This window comes from Centropristis striata, chromosome 3 (genome assembly GCF_030273125.1).
Source record: "Centropristis striata isolate RG_2023a ecotype Rhode Island chromosome 3, C.striata_1.0, whole genome shotgun sequence".
Taxonomy (NCBI): Eukaryota; Metazoa; Chordata; class Actinopteri; order Perciformes; family Serranidae; genus Centropristis; species Centropristis striata.
The window spans coordinates 14,699,149-14,715,869 of NC_081519.1; the positions used below are offsets into that span (position 1 = coordinate 14,699,149).

The following is a 16,721-nucleotide window of genomic DNA, read 5'->3' on the forward strand; positions in this document are numbered from 1 at the left end:
ACCCTTACCTGAAGTTCATCTGAGGTTGAAATACTACCATTCGTATCCACATCAAAATAAAACAAATTGGGGGAAAAGAGAGTAGAGAGGTATTTTTTTATTCCTTTAGCTGCTCACCCAAGTAATTTTTCTGGTAATTCCTTTTGTACTCTAACTTTTTTTGATGGCTACTTTATCATCTACTTCAGGGGTGTCAAACTCAAATACACAATGGGCCAAAATTTAAAACTTGAATAAAATCGCGGGCCAACATTGAACAAATAAACCTTTTAATATATACCAAACATGTTTTGCTTTAACATTAAATATGGAACCAGCAACGCTTATAAACATACAATATATATCTAAATAGTGCAGACATGCAAAATCAAATTTCAAATAAAAAACACATCAATGTCATTAATTTATTAAATAAAAATGAAATAAAAATCGTATGCCTCTTTTCTATTTGCATCCTTCTGATTTAAATATCAGTTTTTCAACAGGTTTATTCATTTAAAAATAAAATAACAAGGGGGTGGTCTGTAGCGTAGTGGGTTACACAGGCGCCCCATGTATAGAGGCTACAGTCCTCGCTGCGGTGGAGCCGGGTTCGAATCCGGCCTGAGCTCCCTTTGCCGCATGTCCTCCCCTCTGTCACCCCCTTTCTATCTGTCCCTCGCTTTCAATAAAGCATGTAAAATGCCAAAAAAATAAAAAATAAAATAACAATAATAAATCTAGTATTAGCGGTAAATGTGTCGTATAATACCGGCGGGTCAGCTTTTATAGTACAATAATATAATAATTTGGTATTGCCTCACGGGCCAAATAAAATTACACTGCGGGCCAAATTTGGCCCGCGGACCAGAGTTTGACACCCCTGATCTACTTGAATACTCCTGTTTGCAAAGTAACAGTGTTTTTACTTGAGTGAAGTTTTCCTCTACTATACCCACCTCTGCACTTATTATACTTGTAATTCACAAAACAACATAAAGCAGTTGTAGGGCTGGGCGATATATCGATATAAAAAATATATCAATATATTTTTTAATGTGTTATGGAATTAGACCATATCGCATATATCAATATAGTTCAAATTTGCACTGTGATGCTTGCTCCAGGTAAGCTGCTGACCTGGAGCTCTCTGCACTGCTCGCCAAACCCCGCCCCTCCTTTTTCATGAACACAGAGGGGAGGGGCTGGAACAGATTGGCCTATTTTATTTCATACGCTATTTTTAAGATATTTAAATGTGCAATTTATGGAGCTTTGAAAAAAAAAGGTGCTCCTGTTGTTATAAAGTATTTATATTCACTTAAATAAACAATTTCAATAAAACTACATGTGACATGTCATATTTGGCTTTGACTTTGACTGAACATCTGCTCTCACTTTACGATAAAAAATATCGGGATATATATCGTAAATCGATATTCAGCCTAAATATATCGGGATATGACTTTTGGTCCATATTGCCCAGCCCTAAGCAGATGTACATTCTACTGTGTTGAAATTATGCCTATAATTATATAAAACTTATATTGTATTACACATTGTATTTTGATGGATTTGATTTAATTATTTAGGCAGTTTAAATTGCTTGAAGGTGATGATGCTAAAGTATCAAATCTAGCATGAGCTGATGCAGCTATACGAAGTGAAATATGAGGCAGTCAATGTGCAGGAGGTTAAGAGGAGCTGCACGGAGAACAAATATGGATTGGAGACTAATCACTGGAGGATAAGCCTGGACCTCTCATTATTTCATCCTGACACTTTATTTCCTCAACAGTCAGCTCAGATGGAGAGGCAAGGACAGAGAGAACGAAGAGATATTTGTTTGCACGGCACAACTCAGTGCCATTCTTACACCTCAGCTTGCCAGGCAAGTCATTATCCCTATAAACAACTGTACACACGCACGTACCCACACACACGCATGTACTCACACACACACTCATGCAAACACGTACGCCATTGTGTCTCTGACATTTTGCAGTGTGGCAGCAGCAGCAGCAGCAGCAGCAGGCCACGTTTTCATCAACAGAAAATACACGTCAAGGGGCGCACAGCTCATGCTGAGTCACTCAAGCTATACCAGACACTTGTCACAGAACAGGACAAATGTACTCCAAAGAATCTGCTATCCTGGGGAAGATTATGCTGATTAACATCGTGCACTGCAAACTCATCAGTGAATGTGGGAATTCTGTCAATATTCTGCCATTCTTCAAAGTGACAGCGACCAAATGTTTAGTTTTGCCTTGCATTGGACTGAATGTAAAACAGTTATTTAGTGATTCCAGTTAATTGTGAACACATGTCAGTTTACAGATTATACTTACAGTATCTTAAAATCTGGCATGATGGTAAATACTAATATACCTATAAATAGGCAAAAGCTCAAGTCAGAAAAGTCGAAGCTATTTTCATCTGAGCACATCCTTAAAATCAGACTGAAATGACAATTCAGTTCTGAGTTTTACACATTGAGAAAAGTAAACCAGGTACACTGACCTTAATGGACTCTATTTTTTTATTCCTGCTGCTTAGAAAGGACAGGATATTGTGCTTGTAAAATGTATGCCAACTGATGAGCTTTTAATGAGTTTTTTAATAGCTGCTGAAAACTGCTTTTGATCCAGTTTCACAGAATAAATTATAATACAGGTCTGAGATTGAATATGCTTTCTAGCAAAGTCATTTAATTGGATTTTTTTCAGTTGAAGCTGTTTACAATTAAACATATTGCTGGTTTTATTCTAGGCCTAAAAATCTGCTGTGTGCACTGCCAGTTCTTTTTATGTGACTTGTTTACTATAAAAGAGACTTTCTAGTTGTAAATTTGTTCACAAATTATTTTTTTATCTTTTACATATCCTATCAAGTCTGATGTTTGGTTGTGAAATCATTTGCATAATCGCTTGTAAACTACAGTGTCTTTGAAGACTGAATTCTGGCTTTTTGTTTAGCACGGGACACACATACACACACTATCACATAAGGTGTCTCTCAAATGGCTCAGCTCTCATTTCCTCTTTGTCACACTCACTCGACTTCACTTGGCACACTGGACAGGAAATGTGTCAGACACAACACTCTGGACTTTTATAGCATGGTGCAGACTGGTGCGAGGACAAACAGATGGGGACAGCTTGCAGCCATAAGAAAAAAATATGTGGAGATAAGCAACATGGCATCCACTGAAATTACTTCTGGCTGGAATCAATAACCGCTGGCAGGGCAGGAAGCTGCCTTTGCCACAACAAAGCATGTTTGAACAAACTCAATTGCCTGAGGCTATTCTGAATTAATCTGAGGCTTAGCTGTATGAAAATATTAAGAGTTTATTCAGCTGAGTCTATATCTATTTTATAAGGATGGTAATGAAGTGGATGGCAGATGGCAGATGCTGTAGCTGTTTGTGATTTCACATGTTCTTCCAGGTAAATGTCAAGCTCATATGTGGTGGTGATAATCATAGCCTTGAGATAAAGCATTCTACAGGCCCTCATATAGGTCTAAAAGTGGTTCTACAGTCAACCTACATCACATAATATTTTGATACAGACCATTAGCAATGTGTTCATTATTCTAGTTCTAAAACATTTAAAGGGACAGTTCAACCCTAAATCAAAAATTATGAGTAGATGCATGTTCCTTCTGTGCAGTGATGCAGTTGGCAGCTGCAGTTCAGTAAAAGAGAAATAGATCCTACAAGAAATGCTCACAACAAGGTCTCTGCTGTGATTTCTGGAAAGAGACATGGCTGTTGAGTTTTTCAAATGTACTTTTGGCCCTTTGAGCACCATTAGTAGGGTGCAATATAGCACCATTATGTTTTAGAGAAGGCACACTGGAATGATATCTCCAACACTTACTCTCTGCAACTCACACCAGAACAATCGACATTGATCAAAAATAATGATTTTCAGGTGAACTGTCCCTTTAAGACAGGGGTGTCAAACTCTGGCCCGCGGGCCAAATTTGGCCCGCAGTGTAATTTTATTTGGCCCGCGAGGCAATACCAAATTATTATATTATTATTGTAAATTAATGGCATTGATGTGTTTTTTATTTGAAATTTGATTTTGCATGTCTGCACTATTTAGTTATATATTGTATGTTTATAAGCGTTGCTGGTTCCATATTTAATGTCAAAGCAAAACATGTTTGGTATATATTAAAAGGTTTATTTGTTCAATGTTGGCCCGCGATTTTATTCAAGTTTTAAATTTTGGCCCATTGTGTATTTGAGTTTGACACCCCTGGTTTAAGACATACTTGAACACTTGAACCTGATGGCCATAACAGCAAAAAAAAGTTCTGCACACAAGCTTGGTAGTCTAGCTGTGGGGTGCAAAATGTTAAGATTAGACGGGCACTTACTGTTCCATCTGTGGTGACAGCAGCGAATACAGTGGAGGAGTATGGAGACCAGGCGACATCACCAACAGCTGCATTCAGATCGAAGGTGAACATTGGAGTGCTAAAAAAACACAAAACATCCATGGTCAGACAGGAAATTTGTAACTTTTCATTAAATTGCCTGAAATTCTATTTGCCTCAGGAATCCAAAGTCAACAAGGATGGGAAAAATGGTACTCATCATGTCAAGCTGATGTTTAGAGTCTAGAGTCAGAAAAAGATCATCAGAGTTTTTGTTCAATCTATCTGATTCTGCATCGGAGATTTAAAAAACAGAACACTTCATCAACACAATGGCACATTTGTGATAGATAGATAGATAGATAGATAGATAGATAGATAGATAGATAGATAGATAGATAGATAGATAGATAGATAGATAGATAGATAGATAGATAGATAGACAGACAGACAGACAGACAGACAGACAGACAGACAGACAGACAGACAGACAGACAGACAGACAGACAGACAGACAGACAGACAGACAGACAGACAGACAGACAGACAGATAGATAGATAGATAGATAGATAGATAGATAGATAGATAGATAGATAGATATACTTTATTTATCCCAAGCTGGGAAATTACAGTGTAGCAGCAGCATTACACACAGAGACAATGACAACACAATTAAATAAAAAGAACAACCTAGGCATACTTCAAGCAATAAAATATAAAAATACAATAAAATACAATAAAAAATAAAGTGTCTAAAGAAGGAGTATGTATTAAGTAGTAGAATAGAATTCCAGTGCAGAATAAATATGAATATACAGTATAAAAATGTTGGTGCCATGAAACAAATAAGGTGCAATGAACAGTGTGCATAAAAAACACATAAAGTGCATAGACAGTATGTAATGAACCAGGCTATTATTTGTTATTGTACAGTGTGATTTGTGGTTTCTTTCTATAATTTTCCAGTGGTAGAATAACCTCTTTAGACTATCATACATGGTAATCAGTTACAATGTGTCCAGCCACTGATGCCTCATCAGAGCCTGGCAGAGAAAACAGAAGGAAATGAAACAGAAGGGTCCTGCACACTGTTTCCTCACATTATTAACTTGTGAAACACTGCTGGAACCAAGATGAGACAATGAAATATTTCTAAGAAACAAGGCACATACAAGTCTTTATCAAATATTACATTGGGAGTGTGTGTGTGAGAGAGGATAAGAGAAACAGTAAGCAAAAATGTCCGTTTCAATAGGTTGTGACAAACACAGAAGGACAGACTTACATGTGTAAATGAAAGCAATTTGCACCAACAGTCTGTGGGTAATTGGTGTTTAATTTACTAAGGCAGAAACCAATTATACATCCAACACCTGAGATGGCCTTCTGGGTACATTCTGCAAGTGAAGCAGACCTCAAAAGGCCCTATTCAGTGGTAGAATATGCCTACCATCAGCAGGCTCAGAAAAATAAATCAAAATGTTGCAATGCTGAAATGTCTTATGGAGATTGCATTCGAAATAGTGCTTCAGCTGCTCAGTGAATGTCAAATAAGTCCACACTCATAGCCTCAACTCTATACCCCCTCTCTGTTTGAAATGGACACATTCATGACATTCATTTATACGAGATTGTTTTGGAACCATTTCATTATAGCCTCACTTAACTGCTTTCTACAGAGTCCTGGATATTTACACAATGCCCCTCCCTAAATAAAACTCACAAATATTCACAATAGAGGAAACAAGGTTGAGTATTCTCTGTGCAAAACTGATCCTCACAAATTGTATAAACCTTTGTAAGCAAACTAGAATGCACAATCAACCACACTTAATACTCTTCCCATGATTTGCCCTGGCCTCCCTTATTGATTTTGTGCAAGATGTATCCTCAGATGACAGACAAACTGTGCTTCCACGCTGCCGTGCCTTTTGATAAATAACATGCACTCTGGTGGGTGTAGAATATGTCTGAAATTTGGTGCAAAAGGCTATAAATCTGGCTCAGTCTTTTTCGAGAGAGGGTTTGTTATTTATTTATTTTTGTTTTTATAGCAGAATGACACTGCACATGCTGTTAAAAGAGTCAGAGCTATGAGGATTCATAAATCAAGCCCATGTTTGTAGGCTTTGTCTAGGCTGAGGTTCATTTATCAAACTAACCTTTTGTGTTATTAACAGACTTGATGCAAGTCTCGTCTAATACTACTTTGGCTCATTCAGGACTGGATAATGCCATGTGACAGGATGATTGAGCCTCAGCCATAAAACAAAAAAAAATTCAGCATCAAGTTTCCACGAAGTTCTGAACAATGTGGCAAAGTCTGTGAAAGTTGCTTGATCCAATCAGACCTTCTCCTTGAAACAATATGTCTTGTATCTAGGGGATGTTATGGATCATTCTTAAAAAACCCTGTCTCTCATAATGGGGGGATGATTACTATCATTATTCAGTCAAGCTGCCTGTGCTGACAAGAAGTGGGAGGCACTGTGGATTAGTCAGATATAAGCAAGGAAAATTATGCTGGGTCCATAATAAGTTTAAGAAGGTAATAAAGACTAATATACTGTAATATTATGGAAGGATTACATAAATGATTATTATCCTGTCCCTTCTTCCCTTTTGTACACAGACATTTGAACACAGAGCATTAGTATTGTTGCTAATCATGAAAATATAAAATTGCAGTTGCTATTCTGTAACTACCCATAGCATTTTATACCCATGAATACATACATAATGAATATATACTTTATATTTTCTCCCAGCCAGGTACTTTTACTTAAATAATGCTTACACTAAACATAAACTATACTTTAAGAAACAGTTTGTTAAACTGAAATCACAATAAAAGCTACACTTACTGAGAAATACCCAATCGAATAATTTGTTTTCCTGTGCATTTATTTGATTTCTTCTCCTTTTTCTTTCTTTTTCTCAATTTGACACAACCAATTCTTCATGCACTGTAGTTCTTGTCACAGCTTAACTCCCACTGTCGGCTTACAGCCAGCCATGTGTCAAGTCCATCATAAGCTCCTTCTTTTCACCCAAAATTAAAGAGTTTCACAGAGAGACTGTAACACTGAGTATTTGTCACCCTCCTCTTCAGATGCACCCTCGCCAACCAGTAGTAACTAGTGCAGCAACAAGTACGGTACATCATCCCTCAACAGCTTCCCACCAGCCAACACTGCCAGTTGTGTTTGATGGGATGCCCATTTAAACCAGCAGTGCCAGAGATGGAACCACTGCAATGGCGGGCAAGAGCTATTACTCAATATTATTTCCGCCATGCTTTCTGAATGCCACAAAATATTTCCAACATTTAGCACAACTTGTTTTTCATGGACATGGTGTTGCACATAAAAAACAACAACATAATACTGTTGAAGCTTCTATAAAAAACTAAATATATAGACAAAATAAAATAATCCTTAGGGCTGTGATATGACATATAATATGTATAGAGTGATGTCATATCAGTAGTAGCTACAAGTATTCACTGTATCTTTATCAGTTGTCTTACATGATGGTATGGTCCCAGATCTTGACGGTCCAGTCTGAACTGCACGAGATGAAAACCTTTGGGTGGAAGTGGTTCCATTTTACAGCATCCACTGCCATGCTGTGGGCATTATAGGACTCCAGGAACTGGCTTGAGTACGTCTTGGAGCACTAGGGAATACACACAAAATACTCACTTGGACCAAAGTTGATGGTATACAGAAAAATAAACAGAATATTTAACTATTTAACACAATGTTAAGTGACTGAACCCTTTTGTTATCTAGAGCAGCTATTCTCAACCTTGGGGTCGGGACCCCAATTGGGGTCGCAAGATGATTTCTGGGGGTCGCCAAATCATTTTGGAAGTCAGCTCTGTCTCCACTGTGTTAAAGTGTTCATTTGTTAATGTGTTTTAGTCTTTTTTTTGTCATTTTGTTTCCTTTTTTTGTCATTTTGTTTCCTTTTTTTAGGTTATTTTCTGTCTTTTTTTAGTCATTTTCTGTCTTTTTGGTAATTTTGTTTCTTTTTTTGGTCATTTTGTGTCATTTTTGGTCATTTTCTGTCTTTTCTGGTCTTTTTGTGTCTTTTTTAGTCATTTTGTTTCCTTTTTTTAGGTCATTTTCTGTCTTTTTTTAGTCATTTTCTGTCTTTTTGGTAATTTTGTTTCTTTTTTTGGTCATTTTGTGTCATATTTGGTCATTTTCTGTCTCTTCTGGTAGTTTTGTTTCCTTTTTTGGTCATTTTCTGTCTTTTTTGATCATTTTGTGGTCAATTTGTGTCTTTTTTGGTCATTTTGTTTCCTTTTTTTGGTCATTCTGTTTCCTTTTTTTGGTAATTTTGTTTCTTTTTTGGGTTATCTGAACTGTGAGATTGTGTTCAGTGAGCGGGGGTCGCGGACAACATGCATGTTAGATTGGGGGTCACGACTCAAAAAGGTTGAGAACTACTGATCTAGAGGGTTGTTGAAATGTCTCTGAACTACATATTATATTGGAATTGGTACTATGTGCTTCTACCATGTTGGAAATGATATAGTAATACAGGTTTACAGCACTTATTTGAATACTTATGAGCTTCTCTGTTTTTTCTCACAAGTTGCTTGCTCAAATACTAATTGTTACCTCACCAGTCCAGTATTACATTCAACTAGTTTCCGTGGTGACACCATTCCTGGTCAGCTTAATAATATTTTGACTGTAATTGTTGTTGGTGTTTATATAGTATGGTTAATAGTACAAACGTGTGGAAATCAGAGAAAAGCAAGGCCTAACTTGACATAGTCATAAAATATACATAATACTGCCTCATCTGAAGACAGATCTCACATATACTTACAGCAGTTATTAGAAGGGTTGGGGAGTACAACAGGATTAAGTATTTAAAATACAAAATATGAGTAACGGTATTCTATTGCAGTTACTGTTTCAATAAGTGGTATTCTGAGTACAGTAAAATAGATTATTTGAAGGAAAACTTTACTTTGTTTTTCGTTCAGTTTATTTGTTAGTTTGTTTGTCAGCAGAATTGCAGAAAAAATACTGGTCTGGTTTTCAGGATCAGAATCACGGGGTGTATACACATTATTTCCATTTTCTTTAACAATGTGGAGATAAGGCATGGCATTTTTTGTTTTTTTTAAACTGAAACTTAAAACCTACCTTTTCAGCCAACCATACAAATGATTTAAAAACATTATTTTTATTATTCAAATTATGTATTAGAATGAGAATTTGCCTAAATATTAGTATTTATGTTGTGAAATTTAACTCTGATAGGAGAGATAAAAATCTATAATAACAACGTTATTTGTCTTTGTTTCCGTCCCTCCATTTCTTTAAAGCCAGCTGAAAATGTCTCTCTGCTTCTATGAGTTTCAGAAACATTATTCCATTTAATTGCAGCCATGTATAAAAGCGTAACTTTGCCCAATGAACTTGTGAACCAAAAAAATGAATGAGAAATGAATTTGTAAACTATTTTAGTTTCCTCAGGAAGCCCTAGAAGAACTTAATTAAAAAAGCTTCTTGAGAATGCTTTATGTATCTGGGGACATGCAATTTTCTCTGACAGCTGATTGAATAGTCTTGCTGAGACATTGCTGATTGGAGAGAGGCTTTAAGACTAATACACTTGACAGTTTAAACCCAAAGAGAGTAATGTAATCCTCTTTGGTTCAATGTTGAATTGCCCTATACATTTCCACAGTTTGTTAGCAATTGACAGAATAGGGTTTACAAAGGCACCAAAAAACAGCAGCAGTGTTAGATTGCAGGGATAAATTAACTGGACGATCCAGAAAAAAACAGCGAGACAGCTTGTGGGGACAGCTGTTGCACTTCCAAGCACTGACAGCTTGATTGTTGACCTGCAGCTAGGTGAAAGATTCTTTATTTGTCCTCTCCTGGGGTTTCTGTGCCACTGAGCCTTGAAGTGACAGACAACATATTTCATCACACATACTGGGTGTGTGTCTGCCCATATGTTTCCAAGGAGGGTTACGTGGTTTCACATAGGAAGTAGACAAATCAGTCTGCTGCTTCGCTTGTGACCTCACCTTAATCATGTTGCAAAGAACAAAGCCTCCAACGTGCAAACAAAAATGTTTCAAAAATGTCTGATCAAAAAGATTCCCAAAAGTAAGATAATAAGGGATTTCACTACAGTTCAGACTATCTACGTCTAGGAGTTCAAGGATAATTCGGTAACACTTTACAATAAATTATAATAATTTATAAATGGTAAACAGATAGTTTATTAATGTTTAATCATTATTTATTAACCATATATAGACCATTTAGAATGGTAAATAGATAATTTATTAATATTTAACTAACTAAATAATTTATAAATGACAAATAGATGGTATATTAATGTAAGTTTATAGTTACTTTTCCATTAAGAAACAATTAAATTTTTAGTTATAGTTATTATAATTTTTAGTTTATTAATAGTTTAAGTTGCACTGATTATAACATTTTTAACACCATATTAAGCATGTTAATGATTTAGAAAAGATTCATATACATTTAAGAAATTAAAGATTTAAAGATTAAATATGTAGTAAATGGTTAATAATTGGTTTATAAACCATCTATAAACACAACTTAGTCGGTTATTGTAAAGTGTTACCGATAATTCTTGTCTGATATGAGAAGAAAAGTGGTTTTAATGAGAACACAACAACACATGTGAATAGACAATGACTGTCTTCTATTAAATAGTTTATGAACCAAGGTGCGTTGCATTAAAGATGGTGATTTTATCTTTTTAAATGAAGTAAAATGGCATCTGATGCAATGGTAAAACTCTTTTATATGATGTGTGTGCTCTTGCATGCAGCCACCTTAAGTCTCATCATTTCACCAAACACTGTAGACTTCCCTCATTCCATGGGTTTAATTTTAGAAAAAAACAACCAATTTCAATTATGTGTGTATGAGTCAGTGAGCTGTTTTAACAATGTTGTGCTTCAAAGGGCAAACTAAGTGCAAATGAATGACTGTCTTTCTGCCTACGTTAAGGAAAATGTGGGAAAGAAAAGCATCGAGAAGGTGGGAGGCCAGCCAAAAACTACCAGCTGTCTGATGTGGACAGAGAGAGCCTCTGCTTAAGGAGACTCATTAAACGCTTAATGTCTGAGGGGCTCCCAGCGGGCCATATGGACACACATAAGGGCACGTGCACATAATATACACAACCGCACACATACACCAGCACGCACACACACTATTAATGGAATCTCTCTAGTTTGTGCACACTCTGGGGCACAAGCCCAGCAGCACGATATCAGTAAGTGCACCACAAACAAAATGAGCTTCTGTTTTTCAAGGCTGATACTGGAAGACAGTGTGAAGTCCCAAGATGATCCTAATGTCATTAAGGGGTGGTACAGAAAGAAAACACACTTCAGGGATCAGACATTGCTGCACAGCATCAGCAAAATTTTTTGATGAACTTTCAAAAGTCATCCTAAGGAACTAACTTTAAAAACTTTGTTTTGGTGGAGGCACTGGAAAAAACAGTGTCACCATATATTTCATATTGAAACAATGTTATTTTTTCTTTGATAGGACAAATAAAGTTACATAACTAAGGAAAAGTTTCTCATACCAGTGGAGTTGCTAACTAGTCGCTATTGGTAAGTCTAGTGGATCCCGGTATACAGTAATAATGGTTGGACAACTGAGCAGACCATGTTATGTTGTCATTCAATCCAGTCTGCCCAGTAATGGTAGTTTAGCCTGAGCAGATACAATATAGATATTAGGCCATGTCAAGCCACAGAATATACACTGGAGAGAGTAAGATTAAAAAGCGGCTTATGGGTACATTAGATCAGAGCTAGAGAACGCCGTCGCCTATCAGAATACAAGGTTGCTGTGTGGGGGAATTAAAGCTGGTAAGATGGGAGGCAGGAGATATGGGTCATAGTGGTGGTCATGGGGCGATGACCTAGTGAGAGACAGAATGAGACAAGCTTTTATAGCCTGTAAGACCTAGGTCAGGGGTGTCAAACTCTGGCCTGCGGGCCAAATTTGGCCCGCAGTGTAATTTTATTTGGCCCGCGAGGCAATACCAAATTATTATATTATTATTGTAAATTAATGACATTGATGTGTTTTTTATTTGAAATTTGATTTTACATGTCTGCACTATTTAGTTATATATTGTATGTTTATAAGCATTGCTGGTTCCATATTTAATGTTAAAGCAAAACATGTTTGGTATATATTAAAAGGTTTATTTGTTCAATGTTGGCCCGTGATTTTATTCAAGTTTTAAATTTTGGCCCATTGTGTATTTGAGTCTGACATCCCTGACCTAGGTGAACTAGATCAGCTGACGACCCTCTCATGTCAGCCAATCGGCAGCTGATGTTTGCCCGGACAGCTTCCGAGACAGTAGGAGGGGCATAACAATGCCCAGTGTTGGGCCTAACTCCAGGGGCATTTGGAGAGCTCAGACCTCTGGCAAGGCATGCCGTATTAAATGGCTGTTTTTGTTTGAATTTTCCCAGTCAGGAACTAATTTTTTAGAATATTCCAGCATAACATGAATGCAGCACAAATGCTCTATTTTGCAATGTTATTGAAAGTGAAAAGTTATTTGTGTACCCGCCCTGTAATTCACTCTAAAGTTTTATGGGTTCTGTTTTGGCTCATGCTACACCCTTAACCAAATTTCTTGAAATTGGGCCAGTAGTTTTTCTGTAACCCTGCTGACAGACAGGCAGACAAATGGAGCTAAAAGCATGGCCCTAATGAAGTTAATGGTAATAGGTAAAATCTGAATTTAATATACTTAATACTGGGCTTCCAATAAGAATGTTCACCCATTTTACTGAGTATTTATACCTGATAATATGTGATAAAAACAGACTTGTTTTGTCTGTCTTTTTCTGTCTAGCTCCTTTGTCAGTTGTCATTCATATACACTCTGGGTGGGACCACTATTTTGGTGCATAATTTATATACTGAAATTAATGGTTTCTTGTTGAAGTGATTTTCATGGGGTTGTCAACCAGGACGAACTAAAACATCAAATTATAATCAGCAGTTGGAGAATACTACCAAATAGCTATATGTTGACTCTGAAGATTAAAGGGTCATGTTTTTATGAGTTACAAATATACTGTATTGTAAATTATTATCACAGATTATTGTCTTGTATTGTATTGATTTATCTATGTAATTGTGACTGTGAAATGTACTGATGTCACAAGTTGTGGTGTGACTCCTTCACCCCCTGGACATTTGACTCTGTCTAAATGAGTCATGTCAACAACATGCTTATTGTAATTTTAGCAGTCACCTAAGTCTTTCAGCTTAAATCAGTGGAATCCTAGATACATACCTTGTGTATTTTCCCCTCCTCTGTTCCAACTAGGAAGAGATAATCGATCTGTTTATGAAAGTCAAATGATGTACCGCAGGCTGTGGACAAAAGAAATCAAGCACTTAATATTTGACATTCACTGCTTAAGACAAATCTGATCAGATACCAGGTGATATTTAAGGTGTAGTACTTTACATGGGTAATAGCAGTTTAAAAAATAGTGTTGTAATTTGCGTAAATTCTTATATACATGCATAAGATTACATGCTGAGTAATGGAGACCTTACCAATGCCAGGGTGCTGTACACCTTCTGGCCCCTCAGAGATAGCACCATTCAGGGACAGTCTGATAATGTCTGTAAACACCAGCTCATTCTGCAAACATGCAAACACACTGTGATGCAGTGACCGATATATTGTATACAAGCAATGTCACAATACCAGAAATGTAATAGTTGATAACAATACAGGTGAAATTACACAATTCTCGAAACCCAATTGATACCACTAAACGATCAATAAATCGTAAATCAATAAATTGTTGTCATCCGGAGTTCATAGAGCCTTAGTGTCATCCATAATTCTTGTTCTATTTAATTTAGTTCACTGTCACCCAGGTATTTCATACAGTCTCTGGTTCCCTACAGTACCTGCAGTACTGTAGAAAAATGTAATGTTTTCAGGATTAAAGCATCGACTTGGTATTGAAGTTGTGGTTCTCATAAACAAATGTTAACAATCAAAGAGAAACACTTATCCAAAATGCACACAGAAACAGGTCATTGCATTTCTGTGAATACAGTAACATGTAAGGAGAGAAAATTAAATACTACAATATAAGAGTACAAGTTAAAAAGTGAATATATATATCAGTAATTATAATGCCTCAGCTAACCTTGACAAGGGTCCAGGACACTACTCGGCCATCAGACGACACAGAATAGAAATTGTGGTTATTGTCCATGTCATCATTCTGCCAGCGCACCTGAAGTAAAAAAAGAAAGAAGAAAATAAATAAATCTACTGAAAACAAAGGGAATGGTTGGGTCAAGTGTATGGGAAAAGGTTCATGATCCAAATAATATTTCCTTTCTTCTCCAGTACATACAATTCTCTGTTAGGTTAGAGTATCATAACTCAGCATTGTTTCGTGTTAGATATTTCTTTAGTCCACTTCCACTTAAGAGCTCTCAAGATACCAAAACTTCCCAGTTAACATACAAGTGGATTGAAAGTAAAAGTGACTAGACACACACTCTGAACTTCCATCACCTCTGCCTCCTCTCACCTGCCACACAGGGTCTGTGTGCTTGCCAGTCTTAGCTGTACTCTTATAGACAGGCTCCAATCCCTCTTCCTTCAAGTTGTACACAGCCACACAGCCGTCATAGAAGCCTACTGCTACCAGGTAGGAATGCTGCTCATGGATGTCGAGGCACAGGACACCAGAATCAGTGGGGTAGATGTACTCAGGGAAAGCAGAGTTCTTCATTGAGTAGTAGACAAGCATGCCACGCCCCTGTTTACTGAAGTCGTCTGGCCAGGAGAGGGACAGAGGAGAGGGAACAGAAGGAGAGATCAGGTAATATACCAAATATGCTTCATTAAAAAAGCAACAGTTTCAAATCTGATGAAATCAGTTGAAAATAAAATAGTATAAGTGCTCACTTATGAATTATCATTTTTATCCTATGTACTTACATGATCCCATTCCCACAGCAAAAAGGTCCTGATATTTCTTATTCCTGTCGAGGACAGGGCATCAATCAGTCATTCACCATTCTTATAACAGCAAAAACATTGGGATACTAACACTGATAATTATGGAATACAATCAATTCATCTATAAAACAACAGACAGTATGGCAGTTGCAGCTACATATTCCCCACCAGAATAATAATCATCTATAAGGGAATGTTACCACAGCTGATGCGCAGACCTACCAGCAGAGGGCAGTGACAGACAGTCTTTTGGCTTTGTCATATTGAAACTTCCACAGAGGGAGAAGGGTGCCTTTCTGGTCCCTGAACTCATCAGACGCATCCTCAAAGTATTTGAAATCTAAAAGGAGGGCAGAGAGAAGAGGAATTATAGCAATTTGAGTATCAAAAGGGATTGAAGTTGATATTGTCTGACATATTTACTAGAACATACCTTGTGCTATGTCATCAAAAGTATTCTGAGTGACCATTCGTTCAAATATATTGGACGCCTTTCCCACTTTGGTGTTGTCATCATTCTGCAGCAAAAGTAATGACAAAGTTATTTTATCACAAGTTATGCTGTGATTCCCCCCCCCCCCCCCCGACAATTGACTGTCCAAATGAGTAACACCAAGAACATGCTTTATGTAATTTTAGATGAGACCTTTATATTTTGCTTAATTTCTCTACCTTATTAAGTTATCATAAACCAGCATGACAATATGAGTATGATGGCAGAGCGTTATCACGACTCCTGGGTCTTATTGTTAGCTTTATTGATTTAAAGGCTATTAAACGCACAAAGTGTAATTATCTGCTGCTAGGGGTCCCTCAATCAGAACAATAACAAAATACTATGTTTGGTAATGTCATGAAGCAGCATGGAACCATGGGAATTGTCGTTTTCTCCACCACTGCCATCACTGTAGTCAGCTTCTCCCGGTTAGCATTCCTTTAGGGTTCATCATTAAAGAGGTATTTACCCAGAGCTGAATTATGAACAACGGACCAAATTATTAAAAATGCTAAAAACACTAAATGTAGCAGTTTCAAGATAAAAATCTTTTCTCCAACTATGTTTGTTGGACCAAGGATGTCCTGGAAGAGCTGCAAGCCAGCTGCAGCTAACATTTGATCTGCTCTTTTTTTTTTTTTTGATAATTTAAGATCCAGATGTTCGAAGACTAAAATCCTTCAGCCGGTTAAAATATCAATTCAAAAACATATCTGTGACAGCATCTGGCAAACAACCACAATGTTGAAGCATGCACAATGGGGAGATGATGCCAGGCAATCA

At 36.9% G+C, this 16,721-nt stretch overlaps 1 protein-coding gene across 1 annotated transcript in view; it reads right to left on the reverse strand.

Moving 5' to 3' along the window:
• dnai1.2 (dynein, axonemal, intermediate chain 1, paralog 2) overlaps window positions 1-16,721 on the reverse strand; it is a 32,599-nt gene that overhangs the window by 13,134 nt on the left and 2,744 nt on the right. The window contains exons 10-18 of the mRNA XM_059329364.1: window positions 15,876-15,960; window positions 15,665-15,782; window positions 15,422-15,465; window positions 15,009-15,256; window positions 14,616-14,705; window positions 14,008-14,095; window positions 13,739-13,818; window positions 7,905-8,053; window positions 4,375-4,474 (exon numbers count right to left, since the gene is read on the reverse strand). Of these exons, the coding sequence (XP_059185347.1) occupies window positions 4,375-4,474; window positions 7,905-8,053; window positions 13,739-13,818; window positions 14,008-14,095; window positions 14,616-14,705; window positions 15,009-15,256; window positions 15,422-15,465; window positions 15,665-15,782; window positions 15,876-15,960 (1,002 nt within the window). The remainder of the gene's footprint in view (window positions 1-4,374; window positions 4,475-7,904; window positions 8,054-13,738; window positions 13,819-14,007; window positions 14,096-14,615; window positions 14,706-15,008; window positions 15,257-15,421; window positions 15,466-15,664; window positions 15,783-15,875; window positions 15,961-16,721) is intronic.